The sequence below is a fragment of the Notolepis coatsorum genome (genome assembly GCF_963971535.1).
Source record: "Notolepis coatsorum genome assembly, contig: SCAFFOLD_1254, whole genome shotgun sequence".
In the NCBI taxonomy this organism is placed as follows: domain Eukaryota; kingdom Metazoa; phylum Chordata; class Actinopteri; order Aulopiformes; family Paralepididae; genus Notolepis; species Notolepis coatsorum.
The window spans coordinates 40,498-55,000 of record NW_028171914.1 but is presented as its reverse complement, the minus strand read 5'-3'; the positions used below and the strand labels follow the sequence as shown (position 1 = coordinate 55,000).

The following is a 14,503-nucleotide window of genomic DNA, read 5'->3' as shown; positions in this document are numbered from 1 at the left end:
CGATTTTCTGTTTTTCTCCCCGTCCAATTTAGTCGCCGTGCCAATCCCCCCCCCTCCCCTACCTGGCTGCTGTACGCATGTTCTCCTACGAGTCGGTACAAGGGCGTCCCGAAGCCGACCGCACGCTTCCTCCGATGCGTGTGGCGACTGCCAGTGACGTCTTTTCACTTGGCAGCGAGGACTCTCATTGGTGAAGTGTAACGCGTGGGAGGGCACGCTATCTCCACCAAGTCCTGCCCCCGCTGAGCAAGCGCCCTGACCTGACCTGTAGGCGTCGCTGTCCACAACGCCAGCTTCCCACCCACCAGCTTCCCACCCCCTAACACTGCCAATTGTATTAGTATGAACGACCAGCCAAGCTGGTAGCAACGCCGAGAGCTGGGCTCAAACCCAGCATATCCTGCGTGGGTGACGGGCGCAATCTCCGCTACGCCACCTGACCGCCCCTGGATCCGATTTTTTTTATACATTTTTTTATTTTGCTATAGAAAACAGCATTTAAAAGTCAACTTTTTAAAATGAGAAAGTCCTTGAATTTAGTTTTGCGATGTCTGTGGGAACCCTGGAGGGAGGGGGGGGGGGGGGGGGTAGGGGTAGGGCTCTCCTCACCTGCGCTGGCTGTCGGTCAGGGTGATGCCCTGCGACGTCACCTTGAACTGGACCACGGTGGCGGCAGGCCGGGGGCCCCGACCCAGAGTGGCCCCCGACGCCTTGGCGATGGCCTGGGGGCCGGTCAGGGACTCCGTCTCCACGGAGTTCAGGTAGAGGACGTTACAGGCTGGGGGGGGGGGCACAAACCCACGAGGACCAATCAGAACAGATTCAAGATTCAAGAGTTTATTCATCACATACATATCAGAGCGCGTGAGCGGCGCGGGGAGCGGAGCGGGCGGTTTTGACGTGAGCGAGGAGTGGGTTTTAAAATGTGTCGGCGCGACGTCCGGAGCGAGAGTTCTCCTCCGCTCCAATCCACTCCGGGCCGCTCACAGTGGTTTAACACTGATGTAATATATACATGCAGTACAATGCCAAAGCAACAGATGGCGATGTACAAACATGAAGGACATTTTCAATCAATGAGAAGGGTGAACCGTCACTCACATCCTGCTAGAAAAAGTATATGACGCCATTGTTGTTGTCGTTAGCTTACATGCTAACGTTAATGGCAGCGACCATCGCATTGTGGCTAGGCTAGCTATCATCGCTTAAGTAGAGCTAGTGAATGGATAAAGAACGTTATTTAACATTGCAGAATGGGTACAATTACAATACGGCTCAATACAAACAATTGTTAAGGGTCCCAGGGGGTGTAGACTGTTGTAGTTTGAGCTCATTTACACCATGCTCCAAAAAAAAAAAAATCAGCCGGGGAGCGGGGAGCGCTCGATTTAAGGTGAGCAGTGAGCGAGCGGAGAGCGACTTGGGGGCGGGGTCAACATGAGCGATTAGCGGAGCGGAACAAGACATGTTAATAAATCGCTGAAAGGCACTGGATCCTATGTACACTCCTATACAATGTGCAGTTTTACTTCTATGTCCCTATATGCTATACTTGCTGTTACTAACTATACTATACAACAATCACAACAAGTTATTTTCTTAAAGTGTCCCTTTTTCCTTCCGTTAAAGTGACCCGTGTATGAAAGCAGACAGTGCCGGTTAGCAGCCTAGGCATTGTCCAACTAACACCTCTCGGCTAACCGGCACTGTCCGCTTCCATTCATTGTGCTAAGCTAGGCTAACGTGCAGCCAGATAGCTTTCTACTGAACGCACAGAGAGGAGACTGGTCTCTATCTTCTTGTCTCTCTCAGGAGAAGACGGTAAGCTGATATACCTAAATGTTGGCGTGTTCCTTTAAGTGTCCCATGCATTATAAATAGCCTTTTCCAGTGTTTAGCATTGTTTCCTAGCAATGGGGGATTAAATCAATGTGGTCTGTGTCGTTAATGATCATAATTGACTCATCTAGTCTAGTCTCGAGTTCACGAGATCTTCCCTCACTCAACTAAGCCGTTCTGATTTGACAGTATTGCCGACGTGAATAAGGTGCTGATTTGCATATCTCCGCCCCCTCAACGGCAGAGCGAGTGGAAATACCTTCACTTCCTCAAAGTGAAGCGAGGCAGAGAACAAGCGAGCGAGCGAGAGAGAGGGAGAGAGAGATAGAGAGGCAGCGAGAGAGAGGGAGAGAGAGATAGAGAGGCAGCGAGAGAGAGGGAGAGATAGAGAGGGAGCGAGAGAGATAGAGAGGGAGAGGAGCTTCTGTATGGGAAACAAACGCATTTGACACACATCCAAGAACAGCCTGAAATCCTGAACTAGAAAAATTATGCTTTTGAGTACTTCATTAGAAATACAAAACAATGAATTTTTTTTGAAAAAAAACTTTACAGATGTGTTCCATAGACTCACAGGAATTGTGTAAAGTTGCCCAAATAGTGCAAGGAATAGCAATGCATGGGACCTTTAAAGGACGACTCCACTTTTTTTGGAAATTAGCTTATTTAACATCTTCCCTGGAGTTAGACAAGAAGATGCATACCTTTTTTGTCTCTGTGCGTGCATTTTAGCTTTGGGAATAGACGCTCCGTTAGCATAGCTTAGCTTCATCACTGGAAGTGGGGGAGGACAGTAGCCTTACAGTGCCTTACAGTGTATTGCAAGGTCTGACATTGACCAAACTTGATATGCATGACCTTGGTGGGCTCTAGGTCAACTCCTGAAAAGGGGGTCAATGTCAGACTTTGCAATCAAAGTTAGGGGGCTAATAACCCTTGCCATAATTTCAGTGCGCCCCCTAACTTTTGATTGCAAGGTCTGACATTGACCCCCTTTTCAGGAGTTGACCTAGAGCCCACCAAGGTCATGCATATCAAGTTTGGTCAATGTCAGACCTTGCAATACACTGTAAGGCACTGTAAGGCTACTGTCCTCCCCCACTTCCAGTGATGAAGCTAAGCTATGCTAACGGAGCGTCTATTCCCAAAGCTAAAATGCACGCACAGAGACAAAAAAGGTATGCATCTTCTTGTCTAACTCCAGGGAAGATGTTAAATAAGCTAATTTCCAAAAAAAGTGGAGTCGTCCTTGTAATAAACATAAACACACGTGATTCCCGTGAGGACAGACTCACCTGCTCCTTGTTTCAACAGGTCGGCAGCCGTGCTCATGTTGCTGGCTGGCCCCGCCCCCTCCTGCACCTCGCCTATCAGCTCTGCAGCGAGAGAGACAGTGGTTGGTGGACCTATCTCAAGCTCCGCCCTTCTATTCTCGATCCACCAATCACAACTGTTGCCCACGAGGGAAGCGACCGTTGTGATTGGAGGATGGAGAAGAGAGGGGGCGGGGCTTGAGATACGTCAATTGCATAGGATACATAATAGTCTCTGGATGGAAACATAGGTCCACCTGCATAGGGTGGATTTTTTTAGACAAATGAGTCTTTTCACATTCGTCTTCCACTTTTGGCCATGTTTACAAAAAAATCTACAATATTTAGGGCATAACGGCATGGAGACAATCTTTATTACAATATTATTTCCAATATTAACCTAAATCGATCTCGTCCAATGCACTACATTTTTAGTAAAAATGGAAAAGAGAGATGTGATATACGTTTTTTCAGCATTGCCTTTTCTGTCCTGAAATTTAACCAAGATGTGTTTGAATCTTAAAAATAACAATTGTACTGAATTCCTTGGGTCAGACTTGTTTGGGAACATCTTTTAATTTGTCTCTATATGTTGTTAACTTCAAAAGTTATGCTGTTTTCTTTTTCTTATTTTTCAGGTTTTGGTTCAGGATATGTGTAATAAAGGGTTAAAATAAATTTGCATGAACACGCGACGTCTGGACCTCTGTGCTGAAGTTTGTGAGTGTTCATACATGGGAAGGCAGTTTTAATAAGACAGAATAATAACTACAAGAACGCATTAGTTAGAGTGCATGAGACCTCCAACAAGGCCATACCACTGATTTAGGGTAATAAATCTAGCGGCTCAGGTGTGCATTTATTTGAATACAATATATATAGAGAATTAAAGCCCTATTTGTTGCCTGTCGATTGCCGTTTCAGGCGACAAAATCCGTTCAGCGGTTCTCGAGTTACATTCCGATACGTGAGGTGTGCGCCAAAGTACACGTCAGAGTCAGATTACCACCCCCGAGAGAGAGAGAGAGGGAGAGAGAGAGAGAGAGAGAGAGAGAGAGAGAGAGAGAGAGAGAGAGAGAGAGAGCACCTCCCACCCACATGATCAGAGCTTACTCTATAACCAGGAAGCACCTCCCACTCACACGATCACTCTTCCTGAGAAAACAAAACTTAGAGTGTCGTTGTCTTTGTAGAATAAAATGGCGCAGCAAGGAGTTGATCTGTACCGGGACCAGTTCTGCTGTTCTATCTGTCTGGATGTACTGAAGGATCCGGTAACTATTCCCTGTGGACACAGCTACTGTATGGGCTGTATCAAAGACTGCTGGGATCACGATGATCAGAAGGGGATCTACATGTCATGTCCCCAGTGCAGGGAGACTTTTACTCCGAGGCCTGTTCTGAAAAACAACAACATGCTGGCTGAAGTGATAGAACAACTAATGAAGACAGGACTCTTGTATTCTGCTCCTCCTGATCACAGTTATGCTGGACCTGGAGACGTGGCCTGTGATGTCTGCACTGGGAGAAAGCAGAAAGCCCTCAAGTCCTGCCTGGTATGTCTGGCTTCTTACTGTGAAACTCACCTCCAGCCTCACTATCAATCTGATACCTTTAAGAAACACAAGCTGGTCGAAGCCTCCACACGGCTTCAGGAGAACACCTGCTCTCGTCATGACAGGATTCTGGACGTTTTCTGTCGTACTGATCAGCAGTGCATCTGTTATTTGTGTTCCATGGATGAACATAAAGGCCATGATACAGTCTCAGCTGCAGCAGAAAGGACGGAGAGACAGAAAGAGCTTGGCATGAGTCAGCAGAAAGTCCACCAGAGAGTCCAGGAGAGAGAGAAGCGACTCAAAGAGGCCCAACGGGCTGTTGATTCTCTCAATCGCTCTGCTTATAAAGCAGTGGAGGACAGTGGGAGAATCTTTACTGAGCTGATGCGCTCCTTGAAGACGAGGCACTCTGAGCTGAAGAAGGTCATCAGAGCCCAACAGAGGACCACAGTGACTCAGGCTGAAGAACTGCAGAAGAGACTGGAGCAGGAGATAGCGGACCTGAGGAGGAGAGGCACTGAGCTGGAGCAGCTCTCACACACAGAGGACCACATCCACTTTCTACAGAGTTACCCCCCCCTCTCCAGTCCCAGTGAGTCTACAGACTCACCCAGCATCAGTGTCCTTCCTCTGCTGTACTTTGCAGATGTGACTGAGGTCGTGTCTGAGCTGAGAGACAAACTAGAGGACGTTCTGGAAGAGCAGTGGCCCAGAATCTCAACAACAGTGAATGCAGTTAATGTTTTACTGCCACCACCAGAGCCCAAGACCAGAGCTGGCTTCTTACAATATTCCTCTCAGATCACACTGGACCCAAACACAACAGACAGACTTCTGTCTTTGTCTGAGGGGAACAGAAAAGCAACACGGATGCAGCAAGAACAGTCATATCCTTATCACCCAGAAAGATTTATTAGATGTTCTCAGGTTCTGGGTAGAGAAGGTCTGACTGGACGCTGTTACTGGGAGGTGGAGTGGAGTGGAGGGGTTGATGTAGCAGCCTCCTACAAAGACATTAGTAGAACAGGCACCTGGGAGGACTGTGGATTTGGAAACAATTCCAAATCCTGGGCTTTAGATTGCAGTCCTCCAGGTGATTACCTCTTCCTCCACAAGAACAGGAGGATCACAGTACCGGGCCCCCGGTCCTCCAGAATAGGAGTGTACCTGGATCACAGGGCAGGTACTCTGTCCTTCTACAGCGTCTCTGACACCATGACCCTCCTGCACAGAGTCAACACCACATTCACTCAGCCTCTCTATCCTGGACTTTGGTTTCCATCATACCCTGCGAAGGCTGAGTTCTGTGAGCTGAAATTTGATTTAAATTGATCTTGAAGATGCCGAGTTGTGAAAGATGAGGTAATTAGGAGTTACATTCACTCAGTCACTCAGTCACTCTGTCTTTGTTCTGAGGGACACAGTTTCTAGCCTACCGGGGTAAAGTTTGTTTGATTGGATATTTGCATATTTACATATTTGAATCCTATCTTCAATACCTCTTTCCCTTTGCATGTGGGAAAGTCAAAATCTTTATTTTCATACTCAGGGTAGGTTGGACAACAATATGAAACCGTTCTTTTGTATTTTGTGGACATTTGTAATTACCATTGAAATTCAATAATGTTAAAATAAAATGAGTTACAATTCCAAACCAATGGTGGTTTAATTCTAGATATCCTCCCTCAATTCGGCAGCTGAATTAAGGAAAAATATGAAACTTGTCATAAATCACTGCTGAAGTCTGCAGGGTGCGAGCATCTCTCCGAGACCCACAGCTCAGCGCTCGTCGGACAAGTTTGAGGACATCTGGAGTTTGTTTATGGACCACATAAGAGAAAGGTCACACAGGCTTAAGACATCTGCCCGTTTTATTTCTCTTTATTTATTTTCTTCTGGATGTTTTTATTATTAACTCATTTGTTATTAACGTCTCCATAGCTTCCTGATAGCTGGTGTGCTGATTAAACTAAGCTGGGCAAGGAGTCCTTGTAGCTGCCTGTCAGAAAACCTGTCTTGGTGATACTACTCTATAGACTCTGAATACCTTTCACCCACCACTGGAACTCAGTATCTCTTCCTGGACAAAGGTCCCCTTGTGTGCATTACTTGGATGGCCATTAACAGTAACACAAGAGACGGCAACAAACTGAACAAGCTCCGTAGTGGGAGTTGAACTGGTCACACTAGAGGTGGTGGCCGAGAGGAGGAGGATGAGAAGGAGGCTGGGTGCTGTTCTGCAGATGATTAAACTAAGCTTGGCAAGGAGGATTCCTTGTAGCTGCCGGTCAGAAAACCTGTCTTGGTGATACTACTCTTTTTTTTTTTTTTTTTTTTTAAACATACATATAAACAAACATGACAACACACGATAAGATACACAAGCATTAATACACAGTGTATATCCAACGAAATTACCATTTATACCAATGTCTTATACAGGATATACCCCTAATACCTACACACATATGCTCCAGCTCGAACCCCCCCCTCCCGGACCCCTCTTTGGATAGTACCTCCATTATCCCTCGCTCCTAACCAGACACTACCATTATAAGCTAGCTTTTATTCTCTCCACCACTTCTAACCACATTGACATTTTGGATTCATTGAGACCCAGAATTCTTGCTGTAGATATTTCTTGATAAATCACATCGAGATATGTCAGAAACCAAACTTTCCGGCAAATTTTTTCCCGTGGAAACCAGCGTGTAGCTGCCTGTCAGAAAACCTGTCTTGGTGATACTACTCTATAGACTCTGAATACCTTTCACCCACCACTGGAACTCAGTATCTCTTCCTGGACAAAGGTCCCCTTGTGTGCATTACTTGGATGGCCATTAACAGTAACACAAGAGACGGCCACTGGTCACACTAGAGGTGGTGGCTGAGAGGAGGAGGATGAGAAGGAAGCTGGGTGCTGTTCTGCAGAACGCCTCCCACGCCTTCTATGAGGAGCTGGCCAAGATGAGGAGAACATTCAGCCATAGAGTCATCCCTCCCCCCCGACTCTCCACACACATCCTGGGACAGTCCTTCAGGCCAGAGGCCCCCAGACACCTGGGCATCCACAGCCGGTGAAATGGACTGCTGCCGGCAGCTGGAGAACTAACGGTGGCAGAACTTGAGACCCGTTAGAACCGTCTGTCTCTTAACCACTAAACCCTGCACAGACTCTGGCGCCGTGTGTGTCATCATGACTATGATACAAACCCTCACTTGCACCTTTTTTCTTTTCACTTTCATTCATATTTTATATTGTATTTTTATTTTATTACCTATATTCATTGTCATTCCTCTTCTCCTTCCCCCATGCTGCTGAATTACCCCAAGGGGATTAATAAAGGTGTATATTATCTTATCTTGGTGTTTTTTATCCATATGGCATTTTATAGGCATATCAAATTGATAATTTCATTAATCTGATCATACTTAGTTACTAACACAGCAAGGGTTTGGGGTTCCATGCACATTGTAGCTCAATCGGTAGAGCAAGGCACTAACAATACCAGGGTTAGAGGTTCCATTCCCTTTTTAGCTCAATGGGTAGAAGATGGCATTAACACAGCAAGGGCTGGGGGTTCAATTCCCTGACTTTTTGAGTTCTCAACTCGACTACAGCGCTATACGTTGCAAAGTTATACCATAGCACTTACTCACACAAAGTATTGAACTGGCTGATGAATCAAATCTTCAATGTACTTGTAGAATGAAATTAACATTAAAGTGAGTTGTAATGGATGACACGTGTACAAAAGGGGAACTCCGCGAAGAAATTCTGAATTCCAGAGATGGGTGAAAGGTATTTACACGTTAGTAGAGGAGTATCAGCAAGACAGGTTTGACAAGACAATCTGTCAGCTACAAAGAATCCTTGCCATTGGAACAGATTCTTGTCATTCAGTTTGGCATCTTGTCTGACAACAACGACATTTCAAAATTAAAAACAATAACTTCTATCAGCAAGCTACACCAATATTTTGTAAAATATAAAAAAGTGAAAAGTATTCATTTTTCCAGGTAACTTAAAGGAACACGCCAACATTTTGGGAAATTAGCTCGCCGTCTTCTCCAGAGAGAGACAAGAAGATAGAGACCAGTCTCCTCTCTGTGTGTTCAGTAGAAAGCTATCTGGCTGCATGTTAGCCTAGCTTAGCACAATGAATGGAAGCGGACAGGTCCGGTTAGCCTTCGGGAGAGGTGTTAGTTGGACAATGCCTAGCTTTCTACTGAACGCACAGAGAGGAAACTGGTATCTATCTTCTTGTCTCTCTCTCTGGAGAAGACCATAAGGTAATTTCCCAAAATGTTGGCGTGTTCCTTTAACTACCCGTCAAAACACGTCCCAAAAAAAATACAAACATGTTTTACTATAAGCCGTCTGTTTTACAGTATATCATTGACAGTATGTAATTGGAAGACATCCTGCACGCACTACAACGTATGACGTATATCGTGCCAGTTAGGGCACTGACCTCACCTGCACTTACACTGTTTATTCTTCTCACATTTTTATGTTCAGATCAAATTTGATTGCCTATATTTATGTCTTTCTACTATTACCCTGCCCATACCTGTACCTCCCCTCCCCCCTCCACCACGCTGCTATGACGCCCGAATTTTCCCAAAGGGATCAATAAAGGAATATCTGATCTTATCTTGTCTTAAAACTGATTACAGTTACCACACCTTTGTAATCTAACTACTGTAATCCAGTTATATGTAATCCGTTTACATCCCAACCCGGTTTGTCTGTTTTTATTATGTATTATTTGATTTATTTATTATGCCACTGTTCCGTTACATGTTGTGTCACGCACGTTGTGTTTATCGTTCCCCTTTGCTAAGAAATACAAAAATGAAGTAAGAAATCTTATTAGCAAAACATACAACGTTTCATGTCAAGAAATGCTGCATCTCAAAGCACAATCGACCTATAAAACGTTATAAATCAACTATAAAAAATAAAATAAAACATACTTCATAATGCAATTTAGAATGTGTGGAGCAACTACAGACCTTTCTCTGGGATCTTCAGCGCGCAGGGCAGAGAGATCGGGGTGATGGAGTGTTGGTAGACTAGCGCTGATAAACTCCCTGTAGAGCAAGACATTCAAGCGTCTCGTCAATGAAGCAGCATTTGTTTGGCTCTAACCCTAACCCTGATTGATTGATTGATTGAAAAGTTTATTAACAGATTGCAGAATGGGTACAGTACAGTACGGCTCAATACATACAATTGTTAAGGGGATGCAGACCAGAGAAAGACTTTCGTCTTGTTTACATCAGGGTCCCCCATTTTCAATTCATCATAACATATATGACATACATGACATACAGATAGACAGTACTGCTACATCTATACATTTATGACATATCAGATTTGCAAATACAGTACTGTTTGTGATACAAAAGTGTCCAGAAAAAGGAGTGTATATACATTTGGCGTAGAAACTGTACATTGGAGGAGGTTGGATGTGTGGGGTGGGGTTGGGTGAGGGCTGTACATTGGAGGTGGGGGTTGGGGGGGGGGGGGGGGGGGGGGGTTGGGTAGGGGACACACACACATTGTACACTGTACATTGGAATATTGACAAAGCCTTACTTGGTCATTTACTGTACAACTAGGTTAGGACATTTGTAGGGGCCAGTTTCGAATTGCAGTCTCACGTAGGTGTTTTTTGAGAGTGTTTTTGAAAGTGGGTAGTGATCCACATTCCTTTACAGCTTTAGGTAGGGCGTTCCACATTGATGTGGCATAATTGCGAAACGTGTTTAGTCCCTTGTTTGAGCCGAATCTGGGTTTTACATGATTTGTGGAGCTCCCTCTGGTGTTGTGATCGTGGTATTCACTGACCTTTGGGAAGTATTTTGACATGTACATGGGTACCTTGGTCGCGTAGTGTATCTTGTAGACCAGGCCCATTGCAAGTTGCTGTACTCTGTCGTCTACTCTAAGCCATCCTAGGTTGTCAAAGTGGGCAGGGGTGAGGTGGGTTCTAGGAGTCAGGTCAAGTAGTAGTCTGACTAGCTTGTTTTGAGATGTTTGTAATTTGTTTTTTAGTGCCTTTGAGGTGCTTTGGTACCATGAGGTGCAAGCATAGTCGTAGTACCCTTGAATGAGTGCTCCTGCTAGAGTCTTCAGGGTATTCTTGTTTACCAGAGAGGAGATCCGGTACAAGAATCGCGTTCGTTGGTTGACTTTTTTTATTACATTGGATGCCATTTTGTCACAGGAAAGATTATCCTCTAGGATGGAACCCAGGTAGGTAATTTCATCTTTCCTTGTGATAATATTGTCACCCACTGTAACCGAGAAGCCGTCGGTCTTGCTGAGTTTGTTATTTGAACCGAAGAGAATGGACTCTGTTTTGCCCATGTGTAATGATAGTTTGTTGTCGGCGAGCCAGGTGCAGATTTTGCCTAGTTCCGAGCTGAGGGCTTTTTCAACCTGTAACTTGTAACCCTGCAATAACATAAGTACCACTAAATAAAAAGAAAAAGAAAAGTACATATTCGACAAGTTAAAAATAATTGCACATTATAATTCTTTTTGGTCCACTTTTTCTCCTATTTTTCTATTTTTTTTTCCCATCCCAATTTCGTGATTCCAATTCTTCCCTCCCCTGTCTTGAACGTTGCTCGACTATGCCCCCCACTGGTCGGCTGTAGTAAGGATAGAAGCCTTGCATCACGTGTCCCCTCCGGTACACGAGGAAGCAGCCTGTCGCATCTTTTCACCTGCCAGCGCGGACTCTCAGTGGCGAGGAGTAACGCGTGGGAGGCTCACGCTGCCCCCGATACTTCCTGTTTCTGCTGTACAGGCGTCACCCAACCGACCTGTAGGAGTCGCTGTCCACAACGTCCAATCCCCACCCACCGGCTTTCCCCTCCCGCTGACTCTGCCAATTGAGTCAGTATGACGGCCGGCCAAGCCGGAGGCAACGCTGACAGCCGGATTCGATACCAGTGTCTTTCGCATTGGTGACGAGCGCTTAGTCCGCTGCGCCACCCAGCCGCCTATGTTCTATATTTTTTTATACAAATTGACTCGACCTGAATTCCTACAGCTTACTGTTTGGCTCATTTGAATATTCCACCACGACCTCATCTCACCAAAGTAGGGCTCGTTCTGGCACCCTTTGATCTTGACTCCACGAGGCCCGGTCTCGATCAGGACGTGTCTCACCAGCTGCTCCAGGGGGTCAACGACTGGGTTATAGAAATATAGAACATATTAATTATTACCCTATTAGCTGGGAGAATATTACACTCTCTCTAGACTACAGACCTAGGTTATTTTCTCTCTCGCAATAATTAGATTAGATTAGATTAGATTAAAATGTATTGTCATCATACAGCACAAGTACAGTACAACGAAATATGTTCTGTTAATGTAATGGCGCCCTCTAGGGTTCCCCGCCGGTATAGGCTTACAATAAATGAATAAATACAATAAAAAAATAGATCATCATGTTCATTATTTTCCAGTAAAAAAATCACTCACATAGACGAGTACAGTACAACGGAAATAAGTTTGGCATCCAACCAGAGTGCAAATGTAACAGTAAAGTGCAACAGCAATATATACAATGTACAGGTGATTAACACTTTGATTGCCTAAGGCTAAATTCATGATATACCATCCGTTGCCAGCTCTATTTAACATGGAGAAGTTCCCCTTCTTTGCAGGGCTATAACTTTTTAAATTCTATTGCTAGATTGCCATTATTAGGGCCCATTCAAGGTCCTATATGTATTGTTCATGGTGTAGCAACGTTAAACTTTTTCATTCACATATTCATACTAAAATATAGTCTAAAGTATAAGTATGTTTTCATCTCTTTCTGCAGCTTTCTCCAGAACGTGATTTATAGCCCCAAATGCATTATATTGATGATGAAATACAGTTTGATAGCAATCAGCGCGATATAAAAAATTCCAACTGGAAGTACTTCTGGAAGTTACTACACGTCATCTGATGTTGACCGGATGGGCGAGGGGGCGTTTATAATTCCGTGGGCAGCGTTATACCATTCATCTAATGTGGGTCATATGTTCATCAGATCAGTTAGTATCGAACACGGAAATATTACACGCTAAAACTCACCCCAGTCTCCGCGGGCCGTTGGGCGGTCAGCATGGGGTAGACAGTTTTCCATTATGGGATGTAAAAATACCCGGTCCATTTCCAGGTTGTATAATGGTATATACGTCCAAATCATGTTGTTTATCGAGTTATTGGCAACGGATCGCTATGTATTGTGTCAAGATGGAGTCGCGGGAGCTATAGAGAGTGGCCGGAAGTAATATGGGTGATCAGCACTTCATCCACATCACTTCCTGTTTGGCGCTTCTGCCGATCGGCCACCAGATGGCGCTCTTGAACCGCTAGAGGATTGAGAGGATCTCAGAACAGTGTGTGAAGGCTGCGGATGGAAAATATGATTCCGATCACAGATTTTTTAAATATTGATATCAAAGACGAGTTACGGCGTCCTCGGCAACTTGAGCATGGCGGGGAAGGACGCCTAAAAGCGTTTTTGGCACTTAAAGTGTTAAACTGGGTATAAAATAAAGAGAAATAAAGAGAAATAAAGATAACAGTATATACAGCATTATTGTACATGCTATCATACAGAGTTATATGGGTTATATGCAGGTGTATAAGTAGGTATATAGAACACACACACACACACACACACACACGGTGGGTTGGTATCCGTACCTTTGCTGCTGTGGTTGTTGACGTTGGCGGGGGGCGTGGCCACCTTGAGGGCGGGGGGCGTGGCCACCTTGAGGGCGGGGGGCGTGGCCACCTTGAGGGCCAGGCCGTAGGCGCCCTGGAAGGAGTTGCTGTCCCTGATCAGGAAGGCTCCTGGCTCTCTCTCCTTCAGTGCCGCTATCGCTGCAGTCGAAACACAGACACGCTGTCAACAGCAGCTCATAGGAAAAAGACTAGGGATGTTCGATGTTGGCTTTTTTACCGATATCCGATATACCGATATTGTCCAACTCTTAATTTACGATACCGATATCAACCGATACCGATATATATGCAGGGCCCCCCCCCCCCCCCAAAAAAAGAATACTTTCAGGTAATTAACATTACATATCCCTTGTCGTGGAATTAACACAAAATTATGCATACTTTTCACAATAAATAAAATAACAATTTGTTCTTACTTGCTTTCCTGGGTAAGTAAAGGTTAAATAAATGTAATTTTTTTTTAAATTTGGTAAACCGATACCGATAATTTCCGATATTACATTTTTTTTTTTAAACAAAAGTTTTTATTGGTGAAGCAAGTTTGTACAATTACAAAATCAGAATTATTCATTCACCCCGATATTACATTTTAATGCCAATATCTGCCGATAATATCAGTAGGCCGATAATATCGGACATCCCTAGAAAATAACGTACGTTAGGCCTGGCTGTAACCACTACACCTCCCTATAGACCAGGAAGTAACCACTACACCTCCCTATAGACCAGGAAGTAACCACTACACCTCCCTATAGACCAGGAAGTAACCACTACACCTCCCTATAGACCAGGAAGTAACCACTACACCTCCCTATAGACCAGGAAGTAACCACTACACCTCCCTATAGACCAGGAAGTAACCACTACACCTCCCTATAGACCAGGAAGTAACCACTACACCTCCCTATAGATCAGGAAGTAACCACTACACCTCCCTATAGACCAGGAAGTAACCACTACACCTCCCTATAGACCAGGAAGTAACCACTACACCTCCCTATAGACCAGGCAGTAACCACTAC

At 44.8% G+C, this 14,503-nt stretch overlaps 2 protein-coding genes across 2 annotated transcripts in view; one reads left to right on the top strand and one right to left on the bottom strand.

Annotated features, from left to right (window-relative positions):
• Positions 1-14,503, bottom strand: part of LOC311248157 (tensin-2-like) — a gene marked incomplete at its 5' end in the record, with an annotated part of 57,214 nt that overhangs the window by 3,293 nt on the left and 39,418 nt on the right. The window contains 5 exon segments of the mRNA XM_084339095.1: positions 610-778; positions 3,135-3,215; positions 9,731-9,808; positions 11,828-11,923; positions 13,440-13,619. Coding sequence (XP_084195221.1) covers positions 610-778; positions 3,135-3,215; positions 9,731-9,808; positions 11,828-11,923; positions 13,440-13,619 — 604 coding nt within the window.
• On the top strand, positions 4,352-8,035 carry LOC311248156 (tripartite motif-containing protein 16-like; the record flags this gene model as incomplete). Its single annotated transcript, XM_084339094.1, has 1 exon — positions 4,352-8,035. One exon carries the CDS (start codon positions 4,352-4,354, stop codon positions 6,041-6,043), a length of 1,692 nt encoding a protein of 563 aa, XP_084195220.1. The 3' UTR covers positions 6,044-8,035.